The sequence below is a fragment of the Diplotaxodon limnothrissa genome, linkage group LG11 (assembly GCF_057381915.1).
Source record: "Diplotaxodon limnothrissa isolate DT_005_m linkage group LG11, D_limnothrissa_male_GT1.1, whole genome shotgun sequence".
Lineage (NCBI taxonomy): Eukaryota > Metazoa > Chordata > Actinopteri > Cichliformes > Cichlidae > Diplotaxodon > Diplotaxodon limnothrissa.
The window spans coordinates 39665802-39678738 of NC_140606.1; the positions used below are offsets into that span (position 1 = coordinate 39665802).

At 51.5% G+C, this 12937-nt stretch overlaps 2 protein-coding genes across 2 annotated transcripts; one reads left to right on the forward strand and one right to left on the reverse strand.

Moving 5' to 3' along the window:
- Positions 1-640: 640 nt before the first annotated feature.
- On the forward strand, positions 641-6318 carry aldh5a1 (aldehyde dehydrogenase 5 family, member A1 (succinate-semialdehyde dehydrogenase)). The gene is made up of 10 exons (XM_085366746.1): positions 641-1079; positions 2762-2845; positions 3129-3299; positions 3431-3547; positions 3652-3795; positions 3884-4027; positions 4104-4262; positions 4741-4904; positions 5021-5079; positions 5273-6318. The coding sequence occupies exons 1-10, from the start codon at positions 789-791 to the stop codon at positions 5482-5484; spliced, it is 1545 nt and encodes a 514-aa protein (XP_085222872.1). The 5' UTR covers positions 641-788; the 3' UTR covers positions 5485-6318.
- kiaa0319 (KIAA0319 ortholog) lies at positions 5527-12207 on the reverse strand. The gene is made up of 15 exons (XM_085366742.1): positions 12162-12207; positions 11128-11774; positions 10962-11049; positions 10692-10793; positions 10199-10330; positions 9975-10128; positions 9751-9899; positions 9495-9646; positions 9197-9335; positions 8953-9112; positions 8741-8877; positions 8529-8651; positions 7424-7514; positions 7257-7348; positions 5527-6786 (listed from the first exon to the last, which is right to left on the reverse strand). Exons 1-15 carry the CDS (start codon positions 12202-12204, stop codon positions 6629-6631), a joined length of 2367 nt encoding a protein of 788 aa, XP_085222868.1. The 5' UTR covers positions 12205-12207; the 3' UTR covers positions 5527-6628.
- Between the last annotated feature and the right edge of the window lie 730 nt (positions 12208-12937).

Genomic DNA, 12937 nt, shown 5'->3' on the forward strand with positions numbered 1-12937 from the left:
CCCTGGTAGCAGCGGGGGGAGGACTGTCCTCCGCCCGTGAGCGCTTTGGCACGGGTGAGGTGCCCACGGCAGCACCGCTGCTTGGTGAGAGTAAGAGCAACGCTGTTATTGTGTATATATTTATTTATATTTAGATTTCTTCATACATTCTTATATAGTTCTATATTGTGTATTTTGTTGTACAGTTATTTTATTTTCAACTTTAATTTATATATTTATCTTTATCTTATTCTTCCCAGTTAAATTTACCCTTCATTCTAATTTGTGTTGTACAGTTATTTCATTTTTAACCTTAATTTATATTTTATTCCTTCCTAGTTAAATTTACCCTTTTTAATTTTTCATATTTATTTCCTTTCTTATTCATAGCCTTTTCCTTTTTTGTTTTCCAAGCATTTCACTACATATCGTACTGTGTATGACTGTGTACGTGACAAATAAAAATTTGAATTTGAATTTTGAATTTGAAACACGCTCTTTCACGTCAAAAAGTCGTCATAAATAAGTCTCCAATAACACCAGAAAAAGTCGCCAGATTTGTCGCTAGTCGCTTTTTAGAAAAAAAGTCGCTAAGGGGCCTGAAGACTCGCTAAATACAGCGACAAGGTCGCTAAGTTGGCAACACTGGCTCCGGGCGGAAGGCTCACTGCGTTTGAACGGAGTCACGTGACTGTCGCACCGGTTGAAACCGACGGAAACCCGCGAGAGGCTCCAGCTGCAGACCTGCGCGAACGAACGGATCAAACATCCAGCATAGAGTCCGGCTCCCCGGCTGCACACCCCCCGGTATGTCCGCTGCTGTCTGCGTGCTGAAGACCCGCTGCTTCCTCCGGCAGCTCCTCCCCGGCCTGCCCGTCGCCATGCACAGAAGCTACAGCCTGGATGTCTCCGCTCCGCTCCTCCGGACGCAGGGCTACGTGGACGGCCGCTGGATCTCCGCTGCCTCGGTGTTCCCCGTCCTAGATCCGGCCACCGGGCAGGAGATAGCCCGGGTGTCGGACTGCGGCCCCGCGGAGGCCAAGCAGGCGGTGGACGCTGCGTACAAAGCGTTTCACTCCTGGAAGCAGTACACGGCCAAGGTAGGCTGCGCTCTCACAGAACTCCACTTTAAAAACCGACTATTTAAAATTAATGTCCCATTTCCGCCCTGAAAATTAAACGAAACACCCCAACGCTGGCATCTTCCCGACTGACAGAAGCCAGACATTTATTCGGATGTCATAAAATTCACCGGATACTACGATATGTGCAGGGTTCACTGTTTAAATTGGACTTTCTGCCCTCCGTAGTCAACTCAAAGCCTGGAACTCTTACGCAAATGATTGACATTGACTGACGGAGTTTATCTCAAAGATGTTATACACACACGTCAGACTTTAATACGGCTAACACAGAAACCACCTGATTTACGGATTTTCACACAAATCCAAAACTTTCTTTCATGGTCTTCTCCGCCCTCCCTACTCCACTAAAAAACAAAATTTACCTTAAATTATAAGTATTGACTGAGTATGGCGTCAAACAGCTTTCGTAACCGTTAAATGTTTGGAAATGTTTATTCGGTTAACTCATAATTCACAGAAATCCGTTTTTAGACTAAACCCAAACTTTAACAAGTGTCTTCCTGCTGCCGCGCCACTCGGAGCGGATGCGCACAAATCAAAGGTGAAGAATGACTCGCAGACAGGAGACAGACACGTGAGCCGAGATGAGCACCGCCCCTTAAACAGTCACAAAACAAAGCTGCAGTAAGGAGACGCGGTTTCCCCGCTGACAGCACAATTACGCCGTATTTGAACGGAGTTTGGTGGACAGCAGGTGTTTAATGCAGGTATCTGCCAGTGTTGGTCAAGTTACTTGAAAAAAGTAATCAGTAACTAATTACTGATTACTTCCTCCAAAAAGTAATCCCGTTACTTTACTGATTACTTATTTTCAGAAGTAATTCATTACTTAGTTACTTGGGGCGACTGTGGCTCAGGGGGTGGGAAGCACATCTGTAACTGGAAGGTTGCCGGTTTGATCCCCCGGGCTCCCTGTCCTGGTCATTGTGTCCTTGAGCAAGACACTTTACCCTACTGGTGTTGGCCAGAGGGGCCGATGGTGCGATATGGCAGCCTCGCCTCTGTCAGTCTGCCCCAGGGCAGCTGTGGCTACAACTGTAGCTGCCTCCACCAGTGTGTGAATGTGAGTGAATGAATAGTGGCATTGTAAAGCGCTTTGGGTGCCTTGAAAAGCGCTATATAAATCCACTCCATTATTATTGTTATTATTATTATTACTTAGTTGCTTTTTAAAAACACGATTTACAACCTGAAGAGGTGATAAAGCGATAGATCTTTCAGCCCAATTCTACTTTTTCTGCATAATCCATCATATAAAATGTAATCAGATGGAAAAGTCTCTTTTTAAAACTTGTTTTATTAGTTTTAATCTTTTAACTTTATGCATCAAGCAAAAATGTAATTATCTGCAACATTCTCTGACTGGAAGAAATTAGTTTAACATTTAAACCTATTTTCTGCACATTCCAGCACACAAACTCAGGACGGGATGTTTCCTCACTCTGGTCCTTCACTCAAGTTTATATAGATTTTTTGTAAATGAGAGAATTGTTTGTGTATTGTTGATGAAACTAAAGTTCTCTCTCCGAGTCTCCATCAATGTGAAGCATGTTGGCGGGGGACAGGGGCGAACGGTTAAATGTGACGATGAAGGCGTGCAGGTGACCCGTGCTCTGCTCTGATTGGTCGTCCTGCAGGAGAGGAGCGTCCTGCTAAGGAAATGGTTTGAGCTGATGACGCTGCACAAAGATGAGCTCGCCCAGCTGATCACGTTTGAATGTGTGAGTATGACACATGAACTCACCTGTAGGACACCTGAACATGCAGTACATGTCAGCAACGAGTGAGTACTTGTACTGTAGTACTTTTCAAATAAATACTACTTTAAAATGTTTGTTTGACGAAATAAGAAAACCTCAAGAAGTTTTTGTAAAAGTGTTTATTGTAACAAACACTCATCTTTATCCTGCTGCGTGTGTGTCTGCGTCTGCGTGTGTCTGCGTCTGCGTGTGTCTGCGTGTGTCTGCGTCTGCGTGTGTCTGCGTCTGCGTGCGTGTGTTGCAGGGTAAACCGATGTGCGAGTCTCTCGGGGAGATCTCGTACTCCGCCTCCTTCCTCGAGTGGTTTTCTGAGGAGGCGCGGCGAGTCTACGGTGACATTGTGCCATCTCCAGCCAAAGACAGAAAGCTCCTCCTCCTGAAGCAGCCGGTGGGCGTGGCCTCCATCATCACACCGGTGAGCAGCTCGTTAATGAATTGATATCACGTTATCCAAGCTAGAATCGATTTTAATCGATAATCAAAACCCACCCCTAATGAATCCATCACATGACGTCCCGCAAAGAATTTGCTTTTGGTTGTTTCCAGTGGAACTTCCCCAGCGCCATGATCACCAGGAAGGTCGGCGCCGCGCTGGCTGCCGGCTGCACGGTGGTGGTTAAACCAGCTGAGGACACGCCACTTTCGGCTCTCGCTCTGGCAGAGGTGAGTACGTCAAACATCTGGATAGGGGTCGGCACTTTGTTTCTTCGTGGGACACACATTGTTGAGTCACTTCCTGTGTTTTGGCGTGTTTTTTTCCCCCTCAGCTGGCGGAGCAGGCGGGGATCCCGGCAGGGGTGGTCAATGTGGTTCCATGCTCCAGAGAGTCGACGCCCTCGGTCGGGCAGGTCCTCTGCACAGACCCTCTGGTGGCTAAAATCTCCTTCACTGGATCCACGGCGACCGGGAAGGTCAGAGTGCAGCGCCGCCCGCAGCGCCGCCGCCCGCAGATCCACATAAAAAGCAGAAACTCTTCTTTAAATAAAACTTCGGTTTCAGGTGTTGCTGAAAATGGCCGCTGACACCGTGAAGAAGGTATCCATGGAACTGGGTGGCCACGCCCCCTTCATTGTGTTTGACAGCGCAGACCTTGACAAAGCGGTGGGCGGAGCCATGGCATCCAAGTTCAGGAACTCAGGCCAGGTGAGGGTGTCTCCTGCTGACCTGTTCCACAGGTGAACGCCACCATTGTGCACACTAACGCTTCTTCTTCCTGCAGACGTGCGTGTGCTCGAACCGGTTTCTGGTCCAGAGCGCCGTCTACGACCGCTTCGTGGAAAAGTTGGGGCGAGCTATGGATGCCGAGCTGCGTCTGGGTCACGGCTCGGAGCCCAACACCACGCAGGGGCCGCTCATCAACACCCGCGCCGCAGAGAAGGTAAACGCCGTTTCCACTATTAACCCGGATTGTTTCGTCCCCGTGACAGAGCAGAGAAAACCGACTCAGCGTTAGAACATTTATTTCTTTTATTCAATCATCTTCTGAAGAGACGCCTGCACAGCCCAGACGCCAGTTGCAGCATCTCTAACATTAGAATCATAACCTGTGCCTCATATTGGTGTTATTTTGGTACTTTACACGTCACAGTTTCAATACAAACATTGTTATATGGCAAACTTCCTCTTTTCTGTCTGGCTTCCTGTATTTATTAACATGCTGTACAGCTCTACACTTCCTGTTTTCAGCCTGGCTGAGTGCTTAGTTTCTCCTTCATTATTAAAATACATAAAGCAATAAAATAAGGATACTAAGGATATATTAATTACATGACACCACATTACTGCCGACGATAAATGACTGAAGTTTGTTTAAAGACCGCACCAGCACGCCGCTGAACGCCGTCTCTGCCTCCCAGGTGCTACATCAGATTTCGGACGCCGTGTCCCGCGGGGCGAAGGTGGTAAAAGGCGGGAAGCGCCTCGATGGCTCCTTCATGGAGCCGACTCTGCTGGCCGACGTCACCGCCGACATGCTGTGCACGAAGGAGGAAACCTTCGGGCCGCTCGTGCCCGTCATCAGGTGAGTCCAGACAGATGATCGAGACGGGATTTGTTGATCTGCGGGTTTAATCCTGGCTAGACGCAGATTCTTGTTCATCGTGAAGCCGTCTGAGCTCGCCTGTGTCTGATCTGCAGGTTTAACACGGAGGAGGAGGCTCTGGCTATTGCTAACGCGACCAGCGTCGGGCTGGCAGGTGAGTCCACCTGCGTGCATGCAGCCGATTGGTTCCTAGACTGCAGATCGCGGGTTGTTCATGCGTCGTCGCAGACGTGTCGGTTTCCGAGAGCAGGACTCAGAGCTGTAAATTAGACTTTAACGTCTGACCCAGTAGAAGAAAGGTTCATGTGGCGGCGCCTCATAGTTCTAACCTCCTCCTTTGTTCTCAGGTTACTTTTACTCACAGGATGTGAGTCAGATCTGGCGGGTGGCGGAGGCGTTGGAGGTGGGGATGGTCGGCGTCAATGAGGGGCTGCTGTCCACGCCAGAGGCCACGTTTGGTGGGGTGAAGGAATCCGGCATGGGCCGCGAGGGCTCCAAGTACGGCGTCGACGAGTACCTGGAAGTGAAGTACATGTGCTTTGGAGGCCTCAAACCGTGAGGAGGAAGAGGAGGCGGTACAAAAGCTGTGACTCGGTGGAGGTGGTCGGATTCTTTTATTAACACGTGATAACTCCTTCAATAAAGTTTGAATTCATGCAGGATCAAAAACATCCAACATCGGACTTTATAAATCACATTTTGAATCAGCTGTCGCTTCTACGCTCACACACTCGGCACCAGCACGAAGCTTAAACTTATCTGAACCCGTCTCAGACTGGTTGAACTGCCCAAACTCACACCAGTAGGAGGCGCTACTCAGTCCGTTTATCTGCCCTGTCTGCTGTGATTGGCTATCAGTGTTAAGGGATTGTAAACTGAAGGGGAGGGGCTAACAAACCGCCACATTGTGATGAAACTTGTTTTTAAAAATTATTTTCTGCTTCACCCGTGGCGCAGCGAGTGTCCATAAAGCTTCCAACTCGCATGAATCCTCCTGAATCGTGAAACTTGATTCATTCCTAAAGAAATTGTGCGTGATGAGCGACGCGCCTTTGGAAACGAAGCCGACAGAGCGACAGCCGGCGCCGCATCGAGCCATGAAAACACGAACGGGTGCAAACCTGTCGACTCGGCTCGTCTACGTGTGAAACGCTCTCGTAGCAGTTTAATACCTGGATGTTTGTCTGTGACTTTAGCTGATGGGGTCAAAGTTCATGTGTGCGTTTTGTATTCTGACCACATTAAAGACGAGTTTGTGTTACTTCTGTGTTGGTGTGTTTATGTCGGAGGTGTCGGCTCACATCCTTCGTCTCTGATTCACACGCTGCTTCTCGTTAGCCAACAAACGTTGATGAAGTTTAACCCGGCGGACGGCGTCTGTGACCCGGGCTCAAACGAACCACGACCGTGTGATTGGACGCCGTCGTCAGCTGACTCTGCCGTGTTTCCTGGTGAGCGCTCTGTTAGCTAACGAGCTCACAGCTGTGAATCGGGCACGTGGCGGTGGTGCGATGCCTGATGTGTCCCGCCCTCTTGCTCTTCCTCTTATGTCCGAGCAGACGCGCGTCCGTCCTCCAGGTCTCGAGTTCCTTGCGTCCTTTGAAATGGGACATGTTAGCATTCTCTTGAAAACTGGGTAATGTGGTCCCTCATACACGTCCCAGAATGCACCATTCTGCGTCTGCGAGAGGTCAGCCGCCCCGTCATCCGAAGGCGTCGCCGTTGCGGGCAGCCATGGTGCTGATGCGGTTCCTGCTGCGGACCGGCCGGTCGCGGCTGAAGATGGTGTCCTGGTCGCTGTCCAGCTCCGACTCGGACATCATGAGGCTGGAGTTGTGCTCCGTGCTGCGGTGCTTGATACCTGCACAGGGGAAAGGTCAGCGGGGGTCATGGTTTAAGTCTCAGTCATTGAATAAAGATGGAGGACGACCTCCCGCCGCTCCGGGGAAACGTCTGCTCTAAAGAACAGCGGGACATTCCCAGGAACGTGGGAACAGTCAGGTGCTTTAAAAGAAGGAAGCGGCTTCGCTTTGGTTCATGAAGACGACTCTGCTCTTACCTGAGGTCCCGAAGGTCGCTGAGCTGAGCTCAGTCACATGACCCAAGGTGGGAGTCCTTTAGGAGAACGCATGGATCACCTGGGAAAGGACAAGAGCGATGAACCACACCCTGGTCACGTGATAGCTGCAGAGTGAATCAGCGACCCCGCAGGACCGCCTCCAAGGTGACGACTAACTGAGCCGCAGTGAAACGACTTCATGAACCAACGAGAACGCCGCCGCAGACCGACCCCGACAGCCTCCGCAGGCGGACTATGGCAATGTGACTCACTGAATTTGGGGCGGAGCTCCACCCTCTCCTGCTCGTCCATGTTGTCCAAGATGGTGTATTTGGTTTTCTTCCTCGCTTTGGTCTGTCGTCTCCTGAAAGCAGCAGAGACCAGTTCACGCACGGAAGCACACCTGGGATCAGTCTATCACCTGCAGCGGCGTCCTCACCTCTTACAGCAGCAGATGAACGTCCAGCCGAGTGACAGGATGAGGACGACGAGCACGAAGCTGGTCAGGATGACGTACAGGACCCTCCACTCTGTCAGAGGAGCACAGCCGACAGGTCAGCGGCTCGTGCGGAGCTTCACCTGAATGTGTGCTGTGTGATGCGTACAGGTACATTTACAGGTGTGTGCACAGGCTTCACTGCTCGTTTGGAGGCCAGTTTGAATAAAGAGCTCTTTCTCCCTCCGTGCACTCGGAGACCAGCTTACCATCAAATCTGGTTCCTGCATTAGTCTCTGCTGCTGTCGGCCTCGTTTACTTTCTTTTATTTGGCTTTTATTGATATCTAATTTTATTCTATAGTTCCAATGTACAGCACTCAGCTGGGGTTGTTTTAAAGGGTTTTATAAATAAAGGTGATGATGGATCAGTGACGACACTAACACGCACAGTTACCAGGCAGAAAAGTCCCGCGGCGCTCATGTTTAACATCAGCATCGCTTTCACAGCGGAACAAAGAAATTCGCTGCAGTTACATTAATAATATGCGCATCTGCTGCAAAGCTGCAGCTGCGCGTGTAAGTCGACAGCCGCAATAAAGAAGTGTCGTGAAAAGTGCGAACATGTGGGCGGGTCTGTCACGCCCCAGTCCCGGGTTGCAGCACCGTGTGCGGCTGTCGCCTTACACGCGCAGCTGCAGCGTTTCGGCTACAACAACAGGACCCAGTTCTTTCTGTCTTAAGCCAGCGAGGCGTGATTGGGGACGCTGCTCACAGGCCCCGCCCCAGCTCTGCAGTCAGAAACAGGCTGACTGCAGCCAGTAAGACAGAAAAGTATGAAACTCACTACATGATGTTTCATCTCCGTTCACAAGTTTCTGGACTTTGAGACTGAACTTTGTTTCACATCCTGTTCAACTTGCTGCTGCAGACGAACGAAGCAGTCGAGGGACAAACGTCACAAGTTTGTGTGAAAGTTGTTTAAACAGAAACGACTGAAGGATTCGTTGTGAACGAGTTTGTAATGTAAATGAAGTTTTCTGTCGTTTCTCGCCGTCACGTGAGGAATGACCCGCTGCCGTGACCGAAGACTACAAATCATACTTTACCGCAGTTGCTCTCTCCATCGCCAAGGTAACGACGAATCAGGTTCTCGGTCCAGAAGGGGTCGCAGGCACACTGCTTGGTGATTGGATCGCACTGACCACGCCCCGAACAGCTGAGCAGACACACTGAGGGAAAAACGAGCGCGTTAAACACAGACAAATGCCCCGCCCCTTTCTGAGATGTCACAGGTGAGCCGTGCCCCGGCTGGACTCACAGACGGTGTCCACCCTCAGGACTCTGAACAACAGGTAGTCGCTTTTCTCGAAGAGCAGCTGGCTGCGCAGCACGCCGACCAATCGGGAGGCAGAGAGGGGCCCCGAGGGGCCGTGCACGGAGAACCGCAACACGGTGCTGCAAGCAGAGAAAACATCACAGGTTATGGCGAGCCGGCACGTGGAGGGGCAAGTCCGCGGTGCGTGCAGGTACCTGATGTGGGAGTGTCCCTGCAGCGCTCGCACGTGGAGGTCGCTGTCAAGGACGTGGATCAGAGCGGCGAGCTGTCGGACCACCGTGTCTCTCTGAGCCACGCTCACCTGAGACACCGACACCAGCATCTCCAGCTCCACCTGCTCGCCGCCGCCGGGCTCTGCAGACACGTGGGACAACACATCTATGTCGGCGCATGCCTGCGTAACACAAAACGGGACGAACGGCGAGCATCCAGCCTCACCTGGTCGCACCTCCACAGTGGCCGTGGCGGAGCTGGAGCGCCCCTGCGCGTTGGTCACCTTCAGCTGGAACAGGTAGGTGCCTTCGACCAGGTTGGCGAGGTAGAGCGAGGGCTGAGTATCCGAGCCGTACAGTACGTCCTGGAACCAGCAAAGGTCAAAGGTCACTCCGTCACACACACACACAGTGTGAGGTCGATGAGCCGCCACTGATTTAAACTGAAGTTTAGTTTCCCGCGGGTCACCTGCGCTCGTTAATAAAGTTTGATTTGAAGCGTCACAGCGCCGGTCGGAACTCACCCCGGCAGCAGGACTCTGGCTGTCCCGGGTCCACAGGAAGTGCACCGCGGTCTGATCGGCGTTGGTCACCGAACCTCTGAGAACCAGAGAGTTGTTGGGCAGAGTGAGCGAGTGGCTGCCGCTGGCGTGGGCGACCGGAAGAAAACTACCGGCTGGAGTTTGGAGGAAGCAGACGACCTTAGATTAGCGTGTTTGTGATTTAAACGAGTCTGACAGGAAGAGCTCCGCCTTCCACAAATAACACCGAGTCGCTCACCTTCTGGGACTTTGACGGTCAGCGAGGCGCTGTCTGTCGCCCCCTCCTGGTCAGATACGGTCAGTCTGAAGGTGTAGCGCCCCGCCCGAACCCCCGAGGCTGTGGCGACGGGCTGATCTGCGTCGTCCAGCCTCAGCCCGGGAGGCCCGCTGGAAAACACGAAACCCGACTGAACAAATTTGATCTTTCAGTCACAGGAACATGAAAAAAGGCTCCAGACTTACCTGACCGCCTCCCAGCGGTAGCTGACGATACCGCTGTCGTCACTGCTGCCGCTGCCGTTGAGCAGCAAGCTGCTCACCGGGAGAGACAGGCTCCTGTCGGGGCCCACGACGGCCACCGGACCGCGGTTTGACCCTCCAACCTGTGACGCTGAAGCTGGAAAAGCGAGAGGAGGTTTAAAGAGTCGGTGTGAAGCCACAGAAAGCATTAAACCCGTCGAGTTTACCTGCTGACTCAGTCGCAGTCGTAGGGTTAAAGCTGGCTGCTGACAAGGTCGGGGTAGTAAGGTCAGAGGTCACAGTCAGGTGGGTGGTGGAAGGTGGAGTTCCGGCTGCAGACTGAAGCATCTTCACAGCGTCTGTGCGAGAAATGAAGGTTAAATTCTTCCTTTCATTTACCTGCTTCCTCACCTGGTCTCTCTGAGGTCACCTGTTTGTCTTTAAACTGAACTTTGACCTTCACACTGTCTCAGGTGAACACCACCCACTTACTAAAATGAGTCACCTCCAACCACCACAAAGTTTCTCCTGGGCAGTAACTACACTCCTACACGTGACAGTCTCTGGTTTAACATGAACCATCTACAGTGACCAGCAGGGGGCGACTCCACTGCCTGACATGAACTCAATAACCTGTTTTTCCTTAAAAAAGACTAAATAAAAATATTAAAAAAGATCAAATGTTGATCTAAACAAACATTTTTTTAGTCATAAACTCACCTGACGTGGTAGGTTCAGGAGCAGCTGGAGTGGCGGCTGGAGTGGCGGGTTTCACTGTGGTCGCCTCTACGGGGTTTCCAAGAGACACCAGCAGGGGTGGAGCTGCATGTGGAGGACAAGTTACTGCTCCACTGGTCAGAGGGACAGGACCTGTGAGGCTCTTCAGACACGTTTGCTAAAGTTTATCTTTAAAACAATAAACTGGAGTGAACCTGCGACCTGACGGAGGTGTGCTGACCTGACCTGACCTGACCTGACGGAGGTGCTTACCTGGGTTTGCTGTGGGGCTGCTGGAGGTGTGGGCTGGCTCTGAGCTGGCCTCGGGTGTCAGGGGTGGAGAGGTGGAGCTGCTCTGCGTCTGTAGGGAGAACAATGACAGGCTGCAGACTGGTCTCCATGGAGACAGTTATCATATGAGCTCACGCTCTGAACTCACTGATTCCTGTGGCGCCACCTCCGTCGGTCTCTTGGCCCCACCCTCCTCTCCCTGGCGCACGCCCGGGGCCGCGCTGCTCTCTGTCGGCCTCCTCTCTGGACCATCCTCAGCCTCTGATTGATTGAAGCTGCCCCCCCCTTTCAAAGGTGGCTGATTGGTCTCCTGTTCTGGGCTGGCTCCACCCCTCTCCTCCTGGCTGTCCTCTGAGTACTCGACATCCAGCATCCCGGGGTCTGGGAAGCCTCGATGTGGCGTGTCGAACAGGGAGAGATCTTTCAGGGCCTCCAAGTCGCCGGGCGCCTCAGACGAGCGTGAGAGGGGCCTCCAGCGCCCGCCGTAGGGCTCCCCCCTCACCAAGGACTGAAGCACCAGTGTCTGCGGGGACGGGCGTCGCAGGAAGGCGAGGAACGAGTCGGCGCCAGGCGTCTGCCGGGGCTGGCAGTTCTCCCTCTGCTGGCAGCTCAGCACGTAGCAGCGGCCCTCGAACAGCCACGCCAAGTCGTAGCCGGGCAGGTCGCAGCACGCCGCCACGCACTGCGGCAGGGACGACACGCTGGGCACCCGCAGAATACCGCTGCTCTCGACCACGGGAGACACCACGGCCTCGGAGAAGGTCGCCCCCTGCCAGCACTGAGATGCCACTGCAGCTGCAAGAGAAACGGGTTTAATAAGATGCATGCGAAGAGAGACAGCTTTACATTTTTCCTGATGAACTGCGGGCGTCCGCTCGCTGCAGAGACACCCGCAGCCTGCAGACGTCTGAGCTTTATACTGCAAAGGGCAGTAGGACATTCATGTAGTTGTAAAAAGCATGATAAGATATTAAGTAATCCAAAGTATTCAGAATACGTTACTGTCATTGAGTAACGTAACGGAATACGTTACAGAATACATTTTGGGGCATGTAATCTGTAATCTGTAGTGGAATACATGTTAAAAGTAACCTTCCCAACACTGGTTAAACAGTCCTGGGTATGACACGTTTTAATCCATGCTGACATTTTTGACACGTCCACATTTCTGAATGGTTTTACCTTCCACCGCGTGGATCAGTAGCAGAAGCATGTTTTCCCACATGGTTGGTCCGTCAGCCTGAAACGATCGATCACAGAAGGTTAAAAAATCATCGCTGCTCCTCACACACCTGACAGCAGCGACGTGGTCCTCCCTGCACGGTTTCAGCACCGTCACGGTGGACAGCGCCACCTGGAGCCCCGCCCAGCAGCACGAAGCAGCCACGCTGTCACTGAAAACAAAGCTTCGGCCCCGCGATGCCAAAAAACCCAATTTGATATTAAAAAAAATCTCCCCATGAAGCAAACACGTGCTTGTTTATCAGTAGCTAAAAGCGCAAAAATCCATTCTAGGCATCGCTCTGGCTGTTCCACGCTCCTCAGGGTACCATTCAGAAAATGACTAGTTTATATTTCATTATTTATAAGTAAATATTCACAAAAGATTAAGCTTCATTCATAAAAATTGAAGGGCCCAAATTAGTCATCCTTTAATTCGGCAAAGGTTTAGGCCAGTAAACCCGAAACCTTGCGCTAAAAAATCAAACTCCGTGAGGCCGATTGAGGGAAACCTGATAAACAGGACGAGGCAGGGAAAAAGCACCACCACTTATAAACGAGCCGAATCGCAGCACGTAGTGAAAGAAAACTGAATTTACGTTAGTCATCTGATTTTTTTGTTCTGCTGAATAAAAATCTTTAATTTTGCAGATTTTTAAATGTAGTTCTGCATGATGAAGGCTAACAGCGCAGATTACGATGAGAATCCAACACCTGCCGTCGCAGGTCGCTGTTTT

Bases quoted from the DNA above. Each gene is read 5' to 3' on its own strand.
- kiaa0319 (XM_085366742.1), bottom strand. From the start codon at position 12,204: ATGTGGGAAAACATGCTTCTGCTACTGATCCACGCGGTGGAAG. The intron at 10,129-10,198 runs GTAAACTCGACG...TCGCTTTTCCAG, and splicing joins GACTGCGACTGAGTCAGCAG to CTTCAGCGTCACAGGTTGGA. The intron at 6,787-7,256 runs GTGAGTCACATT...TCCCCTGTGCAG, and splicing joins GGAGCTCCGCCCCAAATTCA to GTATCAAGCACCGCAGCACG.
- aldh5a1 (XM_085366746.1), top strand. From the start codon at position 789: ATGTCCGCTGCTGTCTGCGTGCTGAAGACCCGCTGCTTCCTCCGGCAG. The intron at 3,300-3,430 runs GTGAGCAGCTCG...GGTTGTTTCCAG, and splicing joins TGGCCTCCATCATCACACCG to TGGAACTTCCCCAGCGCCAT. The intron at 3,796-3,883 runs GTCAGAGTGCAG...CTTCGGTTTCAG, and splicing joins GATCCACGGCGACCGGGAAG to GTGTTGCTGAAAATGGCCGC.